At 40.8% G+C, this 12,244-nt stretch overlaps 1 protein-coding gene across 3 annotated transcripts in view; it reads left to right on the forward strand.

The window, feature by feature from the left end:
- pard3bb (par-3 family cell polarity regulator beta b) overlaps nucleotides 1-12,244 on the forward strand; it is a 250,350-nt gene that overhangs the window by 144,259 nt on the left and 93,847 nt on the right. For 2 of the 3 annotated variants that reach the window (XM_084544176.1, XM_084544174.1), the window contains exons 15-17: nucleotides 459-564; nucleotides 944-1,080; nucleotides 6,614-6,658. In XM_084544176.1, coding sequence (XP_084400302.1) covers nucleotides 459-564; nucleotides 944-1,080; nucleotides 6,614-6,658 — 288 coding nt within the window. The remainder of the gene's footprint in view (nucleotides 1-458; nucleotides 565-943; nucleotides 1,081-6,613; nucleotides 6,659-12,244) is intronic. The other variant, XM_084544175.1, reaches the window with a different exon arrangement.

Raw genomic sequence — 12,244 nt, forward strand, 5'->3', positions numbered from 1 at the left:
AACGGTATGGTTCGGGTTCAAATGCAACACGAGTTGTTACGTTGTCTGTGTAGACAGTTGGATGGTTACAAATAGGAGTGTATGCTGAAAACATGGCTGAAACCCTTCTGTGTTCAACTTAAGTCTTATTTATGGCCTATGTGTTGTTTGACAGAAGAGCTCTATCCTGACACTAACTAGTTCCCAGGTCATATCAGTCATTTCATTTGTCAATAAACAAAACACAAAAAGACACTTCTCTTTATCTTAACTATTTGGGATGAATAAAATCATTTTCTACAACTCATTTCGCATGTAGAGGAGCTGTTGCTAGCCCTTCTTACTTACAATAAAATATTGTACCAAAATGAATAAGCTGCACTACAGAAAACATGACACAGTTCTTTTCATTGATCCCCTTATACCCCCGCTACTGTTTTCTCCAAGCAGATTGATGTTTTTTATCTTTTTCTTTCCAGTGACCAATGGAAGTTACTCTCACATGGACGAGGAAGAGGAAGGGGTGATGTATGGATATGACACTGAGTACAACAGCTCCATCCAACACTCCTATCTACAGGAAAGGTGTGTGATAGAGTATATAGTTGACATACTTCAGAAATGAATGATCTCAAGACAAATGATGACTATCTTCTTTACAAATTGGTCTGCATCTAGTTCAACCTTAAGGTAACTTTGGGGAAATTGAAATTGTGACTTTATGCACACTGAGTCCTCTGTTTAGTAGATGGATACTAGACTAGCATTCATTTCGCATCCTGTCTGCATGAAGGTCGCACAAAATAAATGAATTAAGAAGAACTGTACCATCTGTATTCTAATTATAAAATGATGAAGTAGGAACTAGAATGTTGTTTCCATATGAATTATCTCGCTGCTTTTTTTTTGTCAAGACTCTACCAACACCATTGAAAGTAGTGACTCTTTAATCAATATGTTTTAGGGAAAACTCTCACATCTCTTGCCCGGCCCAGCCCCAGTCTCCCACCCAGAGCCAGAACCAGGACCTGCAGCAGTTCCAGCACGTCAAAGCCTCCAAGAGCATGGACCTGGGTACGACTCAGAGCCAGCATCACACTGGTGGGGAGGTTTTTTTCAGTTTATCTTCTCTGCATGGTAGCTGCATGCATCTTGGCCTCACACAAATTTAAATATTCCTGCTGATGCATGGCTGCTGCACTGCCAGCATGCTCCTTAAAGCCATGTGCAGAGTGACACCAAAGCAAGAGCAAAAGCAGACACAGCTACGCATGGAGGTGGGGGCGGTTTGCATGGTTTTATATGAAAAAATTATGAATTGTTTGTTTGTGTGCCTGTGTGAATGGGAGAATGTTATCCGACTGGTCATTCTGGAAAGGTGTTGTGTATTTATTTTGTTTATTTGTCTCAATAACGTGCATGTTTTTGTGTTCAATGGCTGTATGAAAGTGTGTATTCGTAATACACTAAAAACTGAATTGTCAGTATTTATCAGTGTTTATAAAACAACTTGTTTGCTCCCTAAATACTGCAGGATTTCTTATCAGATAAATGTTTGTACTGCAGAATAAGTGGGACACAGATGAGAGGTGACACAGAGGAAGTTAACAAGCTGTGGGAGGCAGTGAAGGGGGAGACGCTTGATCGTCTGTTGCCTTGCAGAGAATTTCTTTTTGACTGCCAGAAAGATCAGAACACTCTCAGTGGCTACAGAATAGCCTGATGTGGCTCTAGAACAGATAAGCTGAGGTGCTCCTTAATGCGTGACCCTTATCCTCTTTTTTTTCATTCTCACATTTCACACTTCTGACAAAGAAAGCAAAAAATTTGTCATATTTTGTTGCACGGATTTAAATTCGTGCTTTGTTATCGTGTTTTATTCCTGCAAACAAATGTCAGAAGGGCGACTTTGCAGCCACTGTGATGCCGCTTTGACTGGCGTCTTTGTTACCTGTTGCTCTCTGGTCGCTGATATTCCGATGCGAGGGTTTGGTGACATTTCAGTGACTGTTTAAAAAGTCAACTTTACAAACACGAGTGCACACTTATGTCTGTCTTTGCGCATACGTCAGTGTAATATGACAGTGGATGCAGCAGCATAACAAAAGCGTTTTGTTTCAAATGTCACTTCCCTCAGTCCTCCTCCTCTAGCTGACTCCACTGCTACATGTGTGTGTGTGTGTGTTTGAGAGAGAGAGAAAAAGAAAAAGAGACAAAAGAGATTATTTGAACAGCATAAACATCTATTTCTACATGACTAAGTGCCTGATGCTATATATTGTATGCCTGTGTGTCACCTCCTTTGTACTTATACACACACGATCATCACTGAATGCATGACAGCCATACCAGGATTGAATTCAACTTGAATGGTACGTTTTCGTTGTCAAACCGTCAGACAGCAATAATCTCAAACATCTTATTAACAAATGTCTGTCTTTTTTTCTTTAGTAACAGGAAGGGACAAGATTTAACAAAGATTAGAATGTCTTTTTATATATATACATGAATACTGTAGAAGAGAGGACCGTACATCCTCGGGGATTGGCTGGAAATCCTGCTTGATCCTTCTTGCTTGTTTTTCTTATTTCCAGCATACCCTGTGTCTCTGTAAAGTTCAAGAAAACAGATTGATCAAACACCACAAACAAGACCAGAATGCTGAAGCTAAGGAGATGCACATGTGATGATATTTGGATGAAAAAGGACGCAAAACAAATTTTCAGTGAAAGATTCGAAAGTAACAGTTTAATTATAACAGTTCTGATTTAATTTGGAATTGCTGTAGTGACAAATGCACCGATCAGCCACAGCATTAAAACCACCAACCTATGGAGCGAACGACATTGACGATCTCATTAAGATGAAACAGGTCCTTTTGACAAACCTGAGTGCTGGAATTTATGTGGATGCTACTTTGATACGTACCACCACCTGAACATTGTTGCAGACCGAGTACACCTCCATGGTAATGACAAGGGGGTGTTCCTTACATCCTGGTGCCATGTCTTCCCCAAAAAGGCAACGCGTAGATGCTCCACCATCCATATGATAGAAATGAAAACGTGATTCATCAGACCAGACCCTATCTTCTTCCATTGTTCCTTGATCCAGTTCCCTTTGCAGGAGCTTTCAGGAGTGAGCAGAGGTCAACATAGGTACTCTGATTTGTCTGTGACTACACAGCTCCATACAAAACAAGCTGTGATTCACTCTGACAACTTTTCTGTCAGAAACGGCATCGACCATCTATCTACCCATTATCATTTGGAGATGCTCTGACTCAGCCGTCCACAGCCGTCCGTAACCATCAAAATTTGGTCCTTGTCACTCAAATCCTTCCACTCGCACATTTTCTCCTGCTTCTAACGTGAACCTCATGCTTCTAACATCAACTTCCAGCTTCTAAGTTCACCTTCCAGCTTCTAACATCTACATCTTGCCGCCTAATGTGTCCGAACCCTGACAGGTGCCATGATAACCACGTATTCAGTATTATGAACTTGACCAGGTCGCCATAATGTTATGGCCGATTGATGTATATACTACACCAGTAAAATCTGTTTCCTTATCCTGCTATAATCACCACACACATGAACCATAACCACAGCGCCTAATGAATTCATTAACAGCAGCTAACTTAAGCATCAATTAGCAAATATCTCTTTGTCAGCACACATGCCTCTGCATTACCATATGTAAATCAGATTGTGCTCGTTAGCACTGTATGGAAATGCTTGTGGTTAATCTTTCAAAATCATAAACTCTATAGCACAGCGCATGTTGCATAAACATGAATGAATTTCTGTCGTGTGTACTTCTCTAACGGAGCTCAAACAATATGTATCACTTACAGAGACACAGATGTCAACATAATAGTATGATACATTTAACCTCATATCATAGTGGCATATGGAAAGATTTCTGGTAGAGTTGCTTTAAACTTTAATTATTAGCAGTCTATTTAACTTGGAACATTTTAATTAAAGTGATGATTCAAAATCAGACGCCTTTGAATAGTTGATGACTTTTTCTTCAGTGAGTGCACTGTAACACGGCCACTTAAAGAAGGATAGAGCAGGATATAAATGACTACAGCATCAGTGACTGTAGCCATTGTTCATATTTATCTTACTGGAGACATAGTCATTAAACATATATCTGTATTAGTTTAGGTTAGGCTTTAGTAAAAACAGGCCAGCAACAAGCAGATTTAATTATAATAGATTAGTTTCTAGTTGTTGCCTTCTTAAGCTAAACAAGAAGACTCTTTATGTTGTGTCGTAATAGCAGTTAGTGTCACAGAAGTGCTTTGTCCTTGATGGGAACTTAATCTTAGCAACATTTAATGACCACTTACCCTGTACTGTACAGTCAGTTCTGAGTTCATTCTGTGTTGTGACTGTTGTGATTGTGTTTAATGGTGTGTTTGTGTTAAAAAAAAAAAAAGTTAGAAAAGAAAGAAAGGCAGACATTCAAGGGTCAGTTACATAATTTCATTTTTATTTAATTTGTCCTCATTTCATTTTCTACCCCAGCCCAATTAAAAATTAAAGAATAATTTAAGATTGCTTCCAAGTTATGAACTCCCCTGATTCACAGTGTTCCTCTCACTCCCTCCATCCCTGTCACTTTATTTTCTCTGTGCCTTCACCTCGGTCTTTGTATGCCCCTCTCCTTGTCCTGAAGTTACCTTAAACTTGATTGTTATTATTAAGAGGCAACCACAGATTGACTGTATAAAAGAAGTGGACGTAGCCATCATGATGTCACCCATGGGTTTGTGGACTAATGTGAAGCCTTGAAGAGTCAGAAGTGACTATATTTGGATGAGAGGGAAGCGCTGTGGAGAGAAAAAAAGTTATCAGCTAGTGCTAGGTAGTTTGGTTAAGAAGGTACATGCTGAGTTCATGTTAACTTTGATATTAATGGATGCTGGACATAAAACTAAATTAACTAAATTGGCCAAATTAACAGCCAACCCATCTGAGTGAGTTATTACAACCCAAAGCTGAACCAGAAATGTTTTGGGCGACCAATATGTATTAACTTTCAAAAACCAAAACACAGATATTAACAGTGAATGTACACAGTGGCATGGATATGCATTGTTACCCCATAGAAAGATGGATAAACCCTTAATTACACCAGACCATAGAGTTCTTAAAGAGCAGTATTGACTCTAGTCGTCGCCATCTTGGCAGAACCTAAATCCTTCTAACTCTCAGCTTTTTTTAAATTGGGCAGTGATGTGAAGTGTTAGTGGGCGAGACAGGCAGCTAACAACCTAGCAATCAGTCAGAGTGGCTCCGCCCTAAGTAATGCATACCTTGTAAGCCTTGATATAATTTAAACATAAAAATGAACCCCTCCAAATGCATGAGGAATAAGGAAATTAGCTACAGAGACCAATACGTTCTGCTGTATCTTGGGAGTCTATGGGGATTGACTTGCTTTTGAGTCAAGGGGTCATTCAAGGAAATGCACTTTTTAAGTTAATTCACATATAGAACATCAAGCTGTATTGAAAAGAGATTTAAAAAGCAATTGAGACCATAAACTCAAAAGGGACATTTTTAACGAGGTAATAAATCTAATGAGAAGTGGATCTTATTGACTTTCTTAAAAGTGGACTTCTTTTTGGAATGAATGGCGTTGCCACGTGCTAGCCAGGTAGGAGGGCTGATGGCTTTCCGTATCATTCCTGGAGGCTCCATCCACTTCTCTTATACAGTCTGTGGTGGAAAACTGTGTCCATGTTTGTAGCTTTCTGAGATGCCCTACTTAATAACAAAACACTGAATGTGTCCCCCATCTTATCCACAAACTCCTGTGCTGCAGAAGCAGCCGTGCTAATTCACTGCAGACAGATGCTGTCAGACACACACGTATGAAGTTACACTTCACGTTTGGTTTTCATTAGAAAAATATTTGCTTGAAGAAGTGACGTTACTGGTTGGTTTTTGTGGTTATGTGTGTGTGTGTATGTGGCCCGGTGCTACCAGTCAGTGTGTTCCATGTTGGCTTTAGCAGGGACGGAGAAAGAGCCAAAGGACTGGGGAGAGGTAGAAAGTGAAAGGAGAATTAACAATTAGAATATGATCAAAGAAGGGAAAGCGGGAGGAGAGCCGAGCTGGATGGCATGAGTGTAACTTAAGAAAAAATGAAAACATTGGAGGAGAGACGTGAGGGTAAAGGGCAGAATGTGGAAGGGGATAGATGAGGGGCAGTGACAAAATGAGAAGGTGGATGAGAGACTGAAGGAGAGAAGGGAGGGGGGGATGACAAATGAAGTGAGAAAGAAGGCAGGAAGGGAAATGACTTCAGTAGCAGTGCCTTAACATCACAGGGAAAAAAATCAGCTACCCCGCCATCTTGTAAAATGAGACAGAAAGAATAATAGTGGGGTAGAGAGTGATTGCGAGAGCAGCCGAGGTGGTGACTAAGGCAGAAAGGAGAAATTCAAAACCATTAGAACAGGTTTTGAGGTTTTCAAGGGACATGTGTGCGGCAGTTTTTGTACATTTTGCACGTCAGAAAAATGGAACACGTAGACGTCGAGGGAATGAGTCAATCGACACCAGCTGAAAGTGTTTGAGTGTATCTGAGTTAACATGGCTTTCTTGTGTTTCAGTGGCAGACGAGAGCAACATTGGTTCCCTGGCTGAAAACACTGCAGGTGAGACAAACACGCCGTCACTCTCACATGATCAGAGCCGTGGACACGGAAACACAACACACCACACATGTCTCCAAATCTGCTCCTAATTTTTAAAAGAGTGAAGGCAGAACAAAGGAAGGAAAGAGGAAAGGTGATCAAAAGAAAATGAAGCAACAGGACCATAGAAAACTGAATTAAATGGAAGAAATATCTTTTCATACATCCAGATTTTTGAAGTTCTTGTCCAGATGGCTCAGTCACATAAAACCTGAGGATGACTAGATTTTGTATCTGTGTTTTGATGTCCACTCAATTTCTAATTAGAATGAGCTGCAGCTTGATAAGTGCTCCTGCAGACCTATGATTTACCACTACAATAAAACAAAAGCAACATATGGGGAAGTACAAACAGGCTGTATACACTCTGGTATATTCTCATTTTCCCTTCCCGCTCTCAAGTTGCATTTATACGCCACTTGATTTTTGCTCTTGCTGCCTCTGCACACCTGCTCCTCCAGACAAATTGAGGGCGTATTTCTAGAGAGGCATCAAGTACGTATGGAAGTGGAATTTGCAGAAGGACTGGAGACAGGAGGAAAGCAATACTGTGGCCACTACTTAAAGACAGGCATAGACAAGATTGTTCTTAAGGGAGAGGAGACGAAATTGTTGGTGAGGGAGAGAAACATATAGAATAAGAGAGGACACATTCATGTGAAAGGAAATCTCAAGCACACGGAAACAGACGGCTGATTCTTCAAAAGCCCTCACCTTAGTAGCCTACAAACGAGTCTTTTTAGAAGTTTGATGGCAAACTTTTCTCTTTCTTGTTGCCTTGAAGTGTCCCCCATTTCATTTGTAGCTACTTCAGTGTGAGAGCACTCTTCATTCCACTCTATGCGAGTCTGCCTTGCTGCTTGCCACTTTATTCTTGCCAATCAGCCCGTCCTTTTTCCATGTTTCTGATGTGTCTCGGTTTTATACATGGTGGTACGGAGTATTCTTTACAAGGTAAAACAAGGTGAGCGAGATAAAACATAGGAAAGATGCACGGCAGAGTTCTTGCATTTATTTCATTACTGTTAAGCCCTAATAAAACAAGAACTGACTTTCTCCAACAGCCAAAAAAGATTTGGCAAGCGTATTTTTCCTTTTCGGTTTCTCGTTTTGGGTTTGGATATCAAATGTGTCTGTAGTCCAGAAAGCAGGCTGTATGAGCCAGAAGTTGGGACAGTGGTTAAATATGTTCCAGACTGGTGGAACATCTTGTCGGGAAGGGAAAAAAAAGTGCTTCAAAAGCATTACAGTGATAAAGATGGAGAGTTAAGGCTTGGTGAGGAACTGCTTACATATGTATATCTGTATATTTTCAAAGAAAAAAATAAATCTGTTTATGTTCTTGTTAGATTTCCATGAAATTTAATAGCAGGGTGATATTTGTTTCCATAAAGCATAGCCTGTTCTGATTGGCCAGTTCCAATAGCCTGAATAGACACCAGCCTCAAATCTGCATTAGCGCCTTGTTTGTGACCAGGGAGGCTACTGTAGCTACTAACAGAGGTTCACATGCTCCCTTTTTCTCCTGCCACCTTGGCTTGGTATTTTACAGACTAAATCAGACAGGGATGAAATCCAGAAAGATTGAGAAAGAAGATGGTCGTGGTGTTTTGCTTTGTTTTGTTTTTTTCTGGCATTAGACCATACGTGTTTGAGCCAAGATTCCATAGCTGGCGGTCCAGCTTGTTGAGGATGGACGTAGAGGTGCAAAAATAGTACACGCCCTTTAGTGCAAGATGAGTCATCAACATTTTTTTTAAATTATCTATGAAATTACTCTTTAAAATATCATTAAGAACCTACAACAGGACTTTTTTTGTGATTGCTGTACCAGATATCAAAGTGGAGCTTACTTACAGTGCAGGAAACATATAAAGACAGTTAAACATCAAATTAGATTTTATGGTTAATTATGAATTTTTAAATGATGTAAAATTAAAGTCTTCTGGTTAACGAGTTTTGTTTATATTCCATCACAAGGAGACTGTGTTTTATCTTATACACAGCTTGTAATTCAAGTCCATACAATATGTCAAAATTATGGAGAATGTCCAGATGTACTTGTTTGTGTCCGGTCTCTTTTTAAATGCTGCATTGTGGACCACAGCTAGTTTCCCAAATGACTTTCTATAATATAAATGTAGGTACCTGAAAGGTTTATTAAGTTGCTCCCATCCTCTGTTTCCATTGACGCAAATCATAAACATGAATGGACGACCTGAAAATTTCAGTTTTCAAGTTAAACTGTCATCTTTTAGTTAGCCTTCATGCTTGCGCTGGGTGTTTTAGGCCGACTTTCAGACCGGATGTTGTAAAGCGTATACATATTATTATGTATTGTCATTGACGCTATATAAATAAAATTGAATTGAACATTGCCTTATCTGTTACCAGTGACTCTGACCAGGCCTGAATTATAGGTTTCAGTAATACTTGACATGCCATATATCTAAACAAAGCCTTCAACCTTTCTTTTTTTGTCTTAGCTGGCTTTCAATAGTAATGGGCCTGTTCAGTGTCCAGTAAAGCCTCCAAGGCCCCCTATCTTTTCCCTTTGGTTGGGTTCCAGACATTTTTTACTAAGGCCTATTTACACAGTCCCCTTTACCTGTTGCTTGTCAACGTGTCTCCTGTTTTATAATGCCACATAGCCCAGAGAGCTGTTAAAGAGAGTGTGTGCCTGGCAAGCAGGTCTGTTTTTTTATTTCCAACCCACTTTCCTTTGCTCTAATGTATTTTTTATAACTGAAAAGCTTCCAGCAGCTCTGCGCTGGGATGTCAGGCAGCTGCATGGACTTTGGTGAGAGACGGGAGTGTGGGGCGGGGTCCTGGGAAATGAGCAGTTTAAAGACAATGACTTCTGGGAATGCTGTGTTTCACTTCCAGCAATGTCTGTCCCTCCGCAAGAAACCACTGGGCAACTGCGCCACAAGTGCGCACACACTAAAAAACTTTTGCCATTATGGTAATGTCATGGTAATGGAAAGTCTCCATCAGCCTGCGGAAAATGTTGACGTCGGGGGATTTCATATTATATTATAATTCTGCAGAATCTGAGATGCAAAATGATGGAAATAGGGAGACCATATTAAAAAAAATGTGTGTGTGCATGTGTAGAACCCTTCCCAGAAACTGTGTGATGGAGAGTGTGTTTGTGACTAAATGCATTCCCCATGTGTTGAGGCTGCAGCTGAGCAGTTTCTTTTATGAAGCTCTGTTTAGTAAATTTTAAAAGTACTTTTGATAAATAAATACTCTCCTGCATAGAAAACTCCATCGAAACTACTCGTGTCTGTGTGTGTCTAGATTTGTGTCTCTGAGAAACAAGAGCTCTGTCATCCCAATAGTAACTCAAATCAGCTGTGGAAGAGGAAACGTGCAGTTAAAGTGGAAAAAAAGATGCTTCAAGATAAATTCTAAGCTGATCATTCAGTGCAGTATAGCCGCGTGCAGTGTCTTGGTGAAGAACCGAAGAACACATATCAGACGGTGTCGTTCCCCGGTGTAGACGATTCTCTCCTTAAACTACTTTAAATAGGACAGTACAGTCACACACACACATACGAAAACTGCTGACAGGCCACAAAAGAACTGCAGCTGTGTTTCTTTCACTCTGTTTTCCTTGGGCGATGAATACAGCCTGGAGCTCCGTGTGTGCCTCTCTCATGCTTCAGAGTGTGAGACGTTTCCCTGTAGAAGTAAATGGTGAGCAATGAATAGCCGCCACAATGATGAAAAGCCTTGTCGGGGAAAAAGATGTGATCTGTGTAAGTCTGTGTGTACAGTTGCGCCTCTGTTAAATGTTCATGAGAGTGTTAACAGACCTAACCAAGAGTGATCTGTCCTTCGCACTCGGAGGACACACTCCAGTACGCCCAAGTGGAGTTTTTCCTGCAGCGAACTGGAATTAAACTACCAAACTTCTGGTCTACTTTTGATGTAGTTTCTTGCCTTTGTGTTGCCTGGTTTTACTTCTTCCACCCGCAACCAGCTCTCTCTGTTTCTCTCCATCTCTTCTTGCCAACGTCATTCAGGCTTAGAGAGGCTGGCAAACGGGCAGAGGAGCTTAGAACGGACAACATCTCTGTGAAAATGTCTGTCTGTATGTATGTATGTGTGTGTGTGTGTATGTGTGTGTCAGGGGGCCAGCGTGATGCTGAGGGACACTGGTGCAGTCCATTGTCTGAATCTCTCCCTGGTGGAACTTTGACTTTGACAACAGTCACACACTGAGGAGACTGCCAAAATTACGTCTTTAGAGAGCCACATCTCTATATCCCCTTCTGTCTCCTCCTCTCTGTGATTTTTCCCTTCGTTTCTCTCTTCATCCCTCTCTTTTTTCCTGCCAGGGATTTCTTTCTATCTTCCGTTTCTCATTGTTCCCCAGTCTCCCCGGCTCTTGCAGACTTTGCCTTGGATTTAACCTGAAAGCCACCTTGTTAGGCTGATGTGGATTGATGGATTCTTTTGTCACAGGGAGAGCGGCTCAATTTGTGTGCGTCTGTGCGGATTCTTCACGATGCCGCCACATGTCACCTCTGTACAGATGTTCTTAAAGCAGCTGAACTAAGCAATCCCTGCGTCTCCATCTTTTCAATCATTTTACTTCACTTGAGCTCGATGCTGGATACATTTTCCTTGTGGTGGTTACAAGGTACACGCCCGTGTTTTGTGCGTTTCATTGTCTTTGCGTGTACTCTTGGCTGCTCCTCTGTGTATTGAGTGGCCTTTGACCCCCTTCCATCTCCCCCAGTAAGCCAATAAAGGTGAGCAGTAATCAGGAGATGGTCAGTGCTGTCGCTTCTTGCTGGTACAGCCATTCATCTCTATCAGGCTTTACACAATGATCACTGACATGTGCCGTACTGTATGTATAGCGTGGTGCTTGAGAGAGAGGCAGGCCATTTGTTTCCCCTCTTTACTGTCATAGAAAATAATCCGTAACGAATGCTAAAATTCTGTCCCTGCCCACAACATAGAAGTGACTGATATTTTAGTTTATGCAGATGAAGGGTTTTTGTGCACTGGTGTGAAAGTTTCTGCACACACTTCTAAATCTGCTTACGTTTTACAGGGCGAGTGCAACAAGGACTAACAGAATATTAAATATTACTAATAGTTTATTATAAAGCTATTTTCTTTTTGTGACATAAAATTAGAAGCAAATTTCAAATATCCATTTTGTCAAAACACTGCCATTCTCCACCGACTCACTGTAATGCTGTTAAAATTTTAAATGAATACACTGACTTTTGCAGACCTGCGACCATCTGCTTACGGGGTGTTGTTTGAGGAAATCCACCATGTTGCATAGTTGCATTATTACTTCACTAGCACTTTATTATTCTACAGTTCCTTTTCAGTTGCATCTACATTAAGCTCAGTGGGCTCCAGTAAATAAATACTAAGACGTGAGAGTGAGAATGATATCACATGTTTTTATGGCTTATGATGCCCGTTCAATTATTACGGAGCCCTGCGGGATAGCAAAACCTCATTTCGTCTGCTAGGAGATGGGAACCACATTACACACACATAGAATATACA

Source organism: Chelon labrosus (genome assembly GCF_963514085.1).
Source record: "Chelon labrosus genome assembly, chromosome: 5".
Lineage (NCBI taxonomy): Eukaryota > Metazoa > Chordata > Actinopteri > Mugiliformes > Mugilidae > Chelon > Chelon labrosus.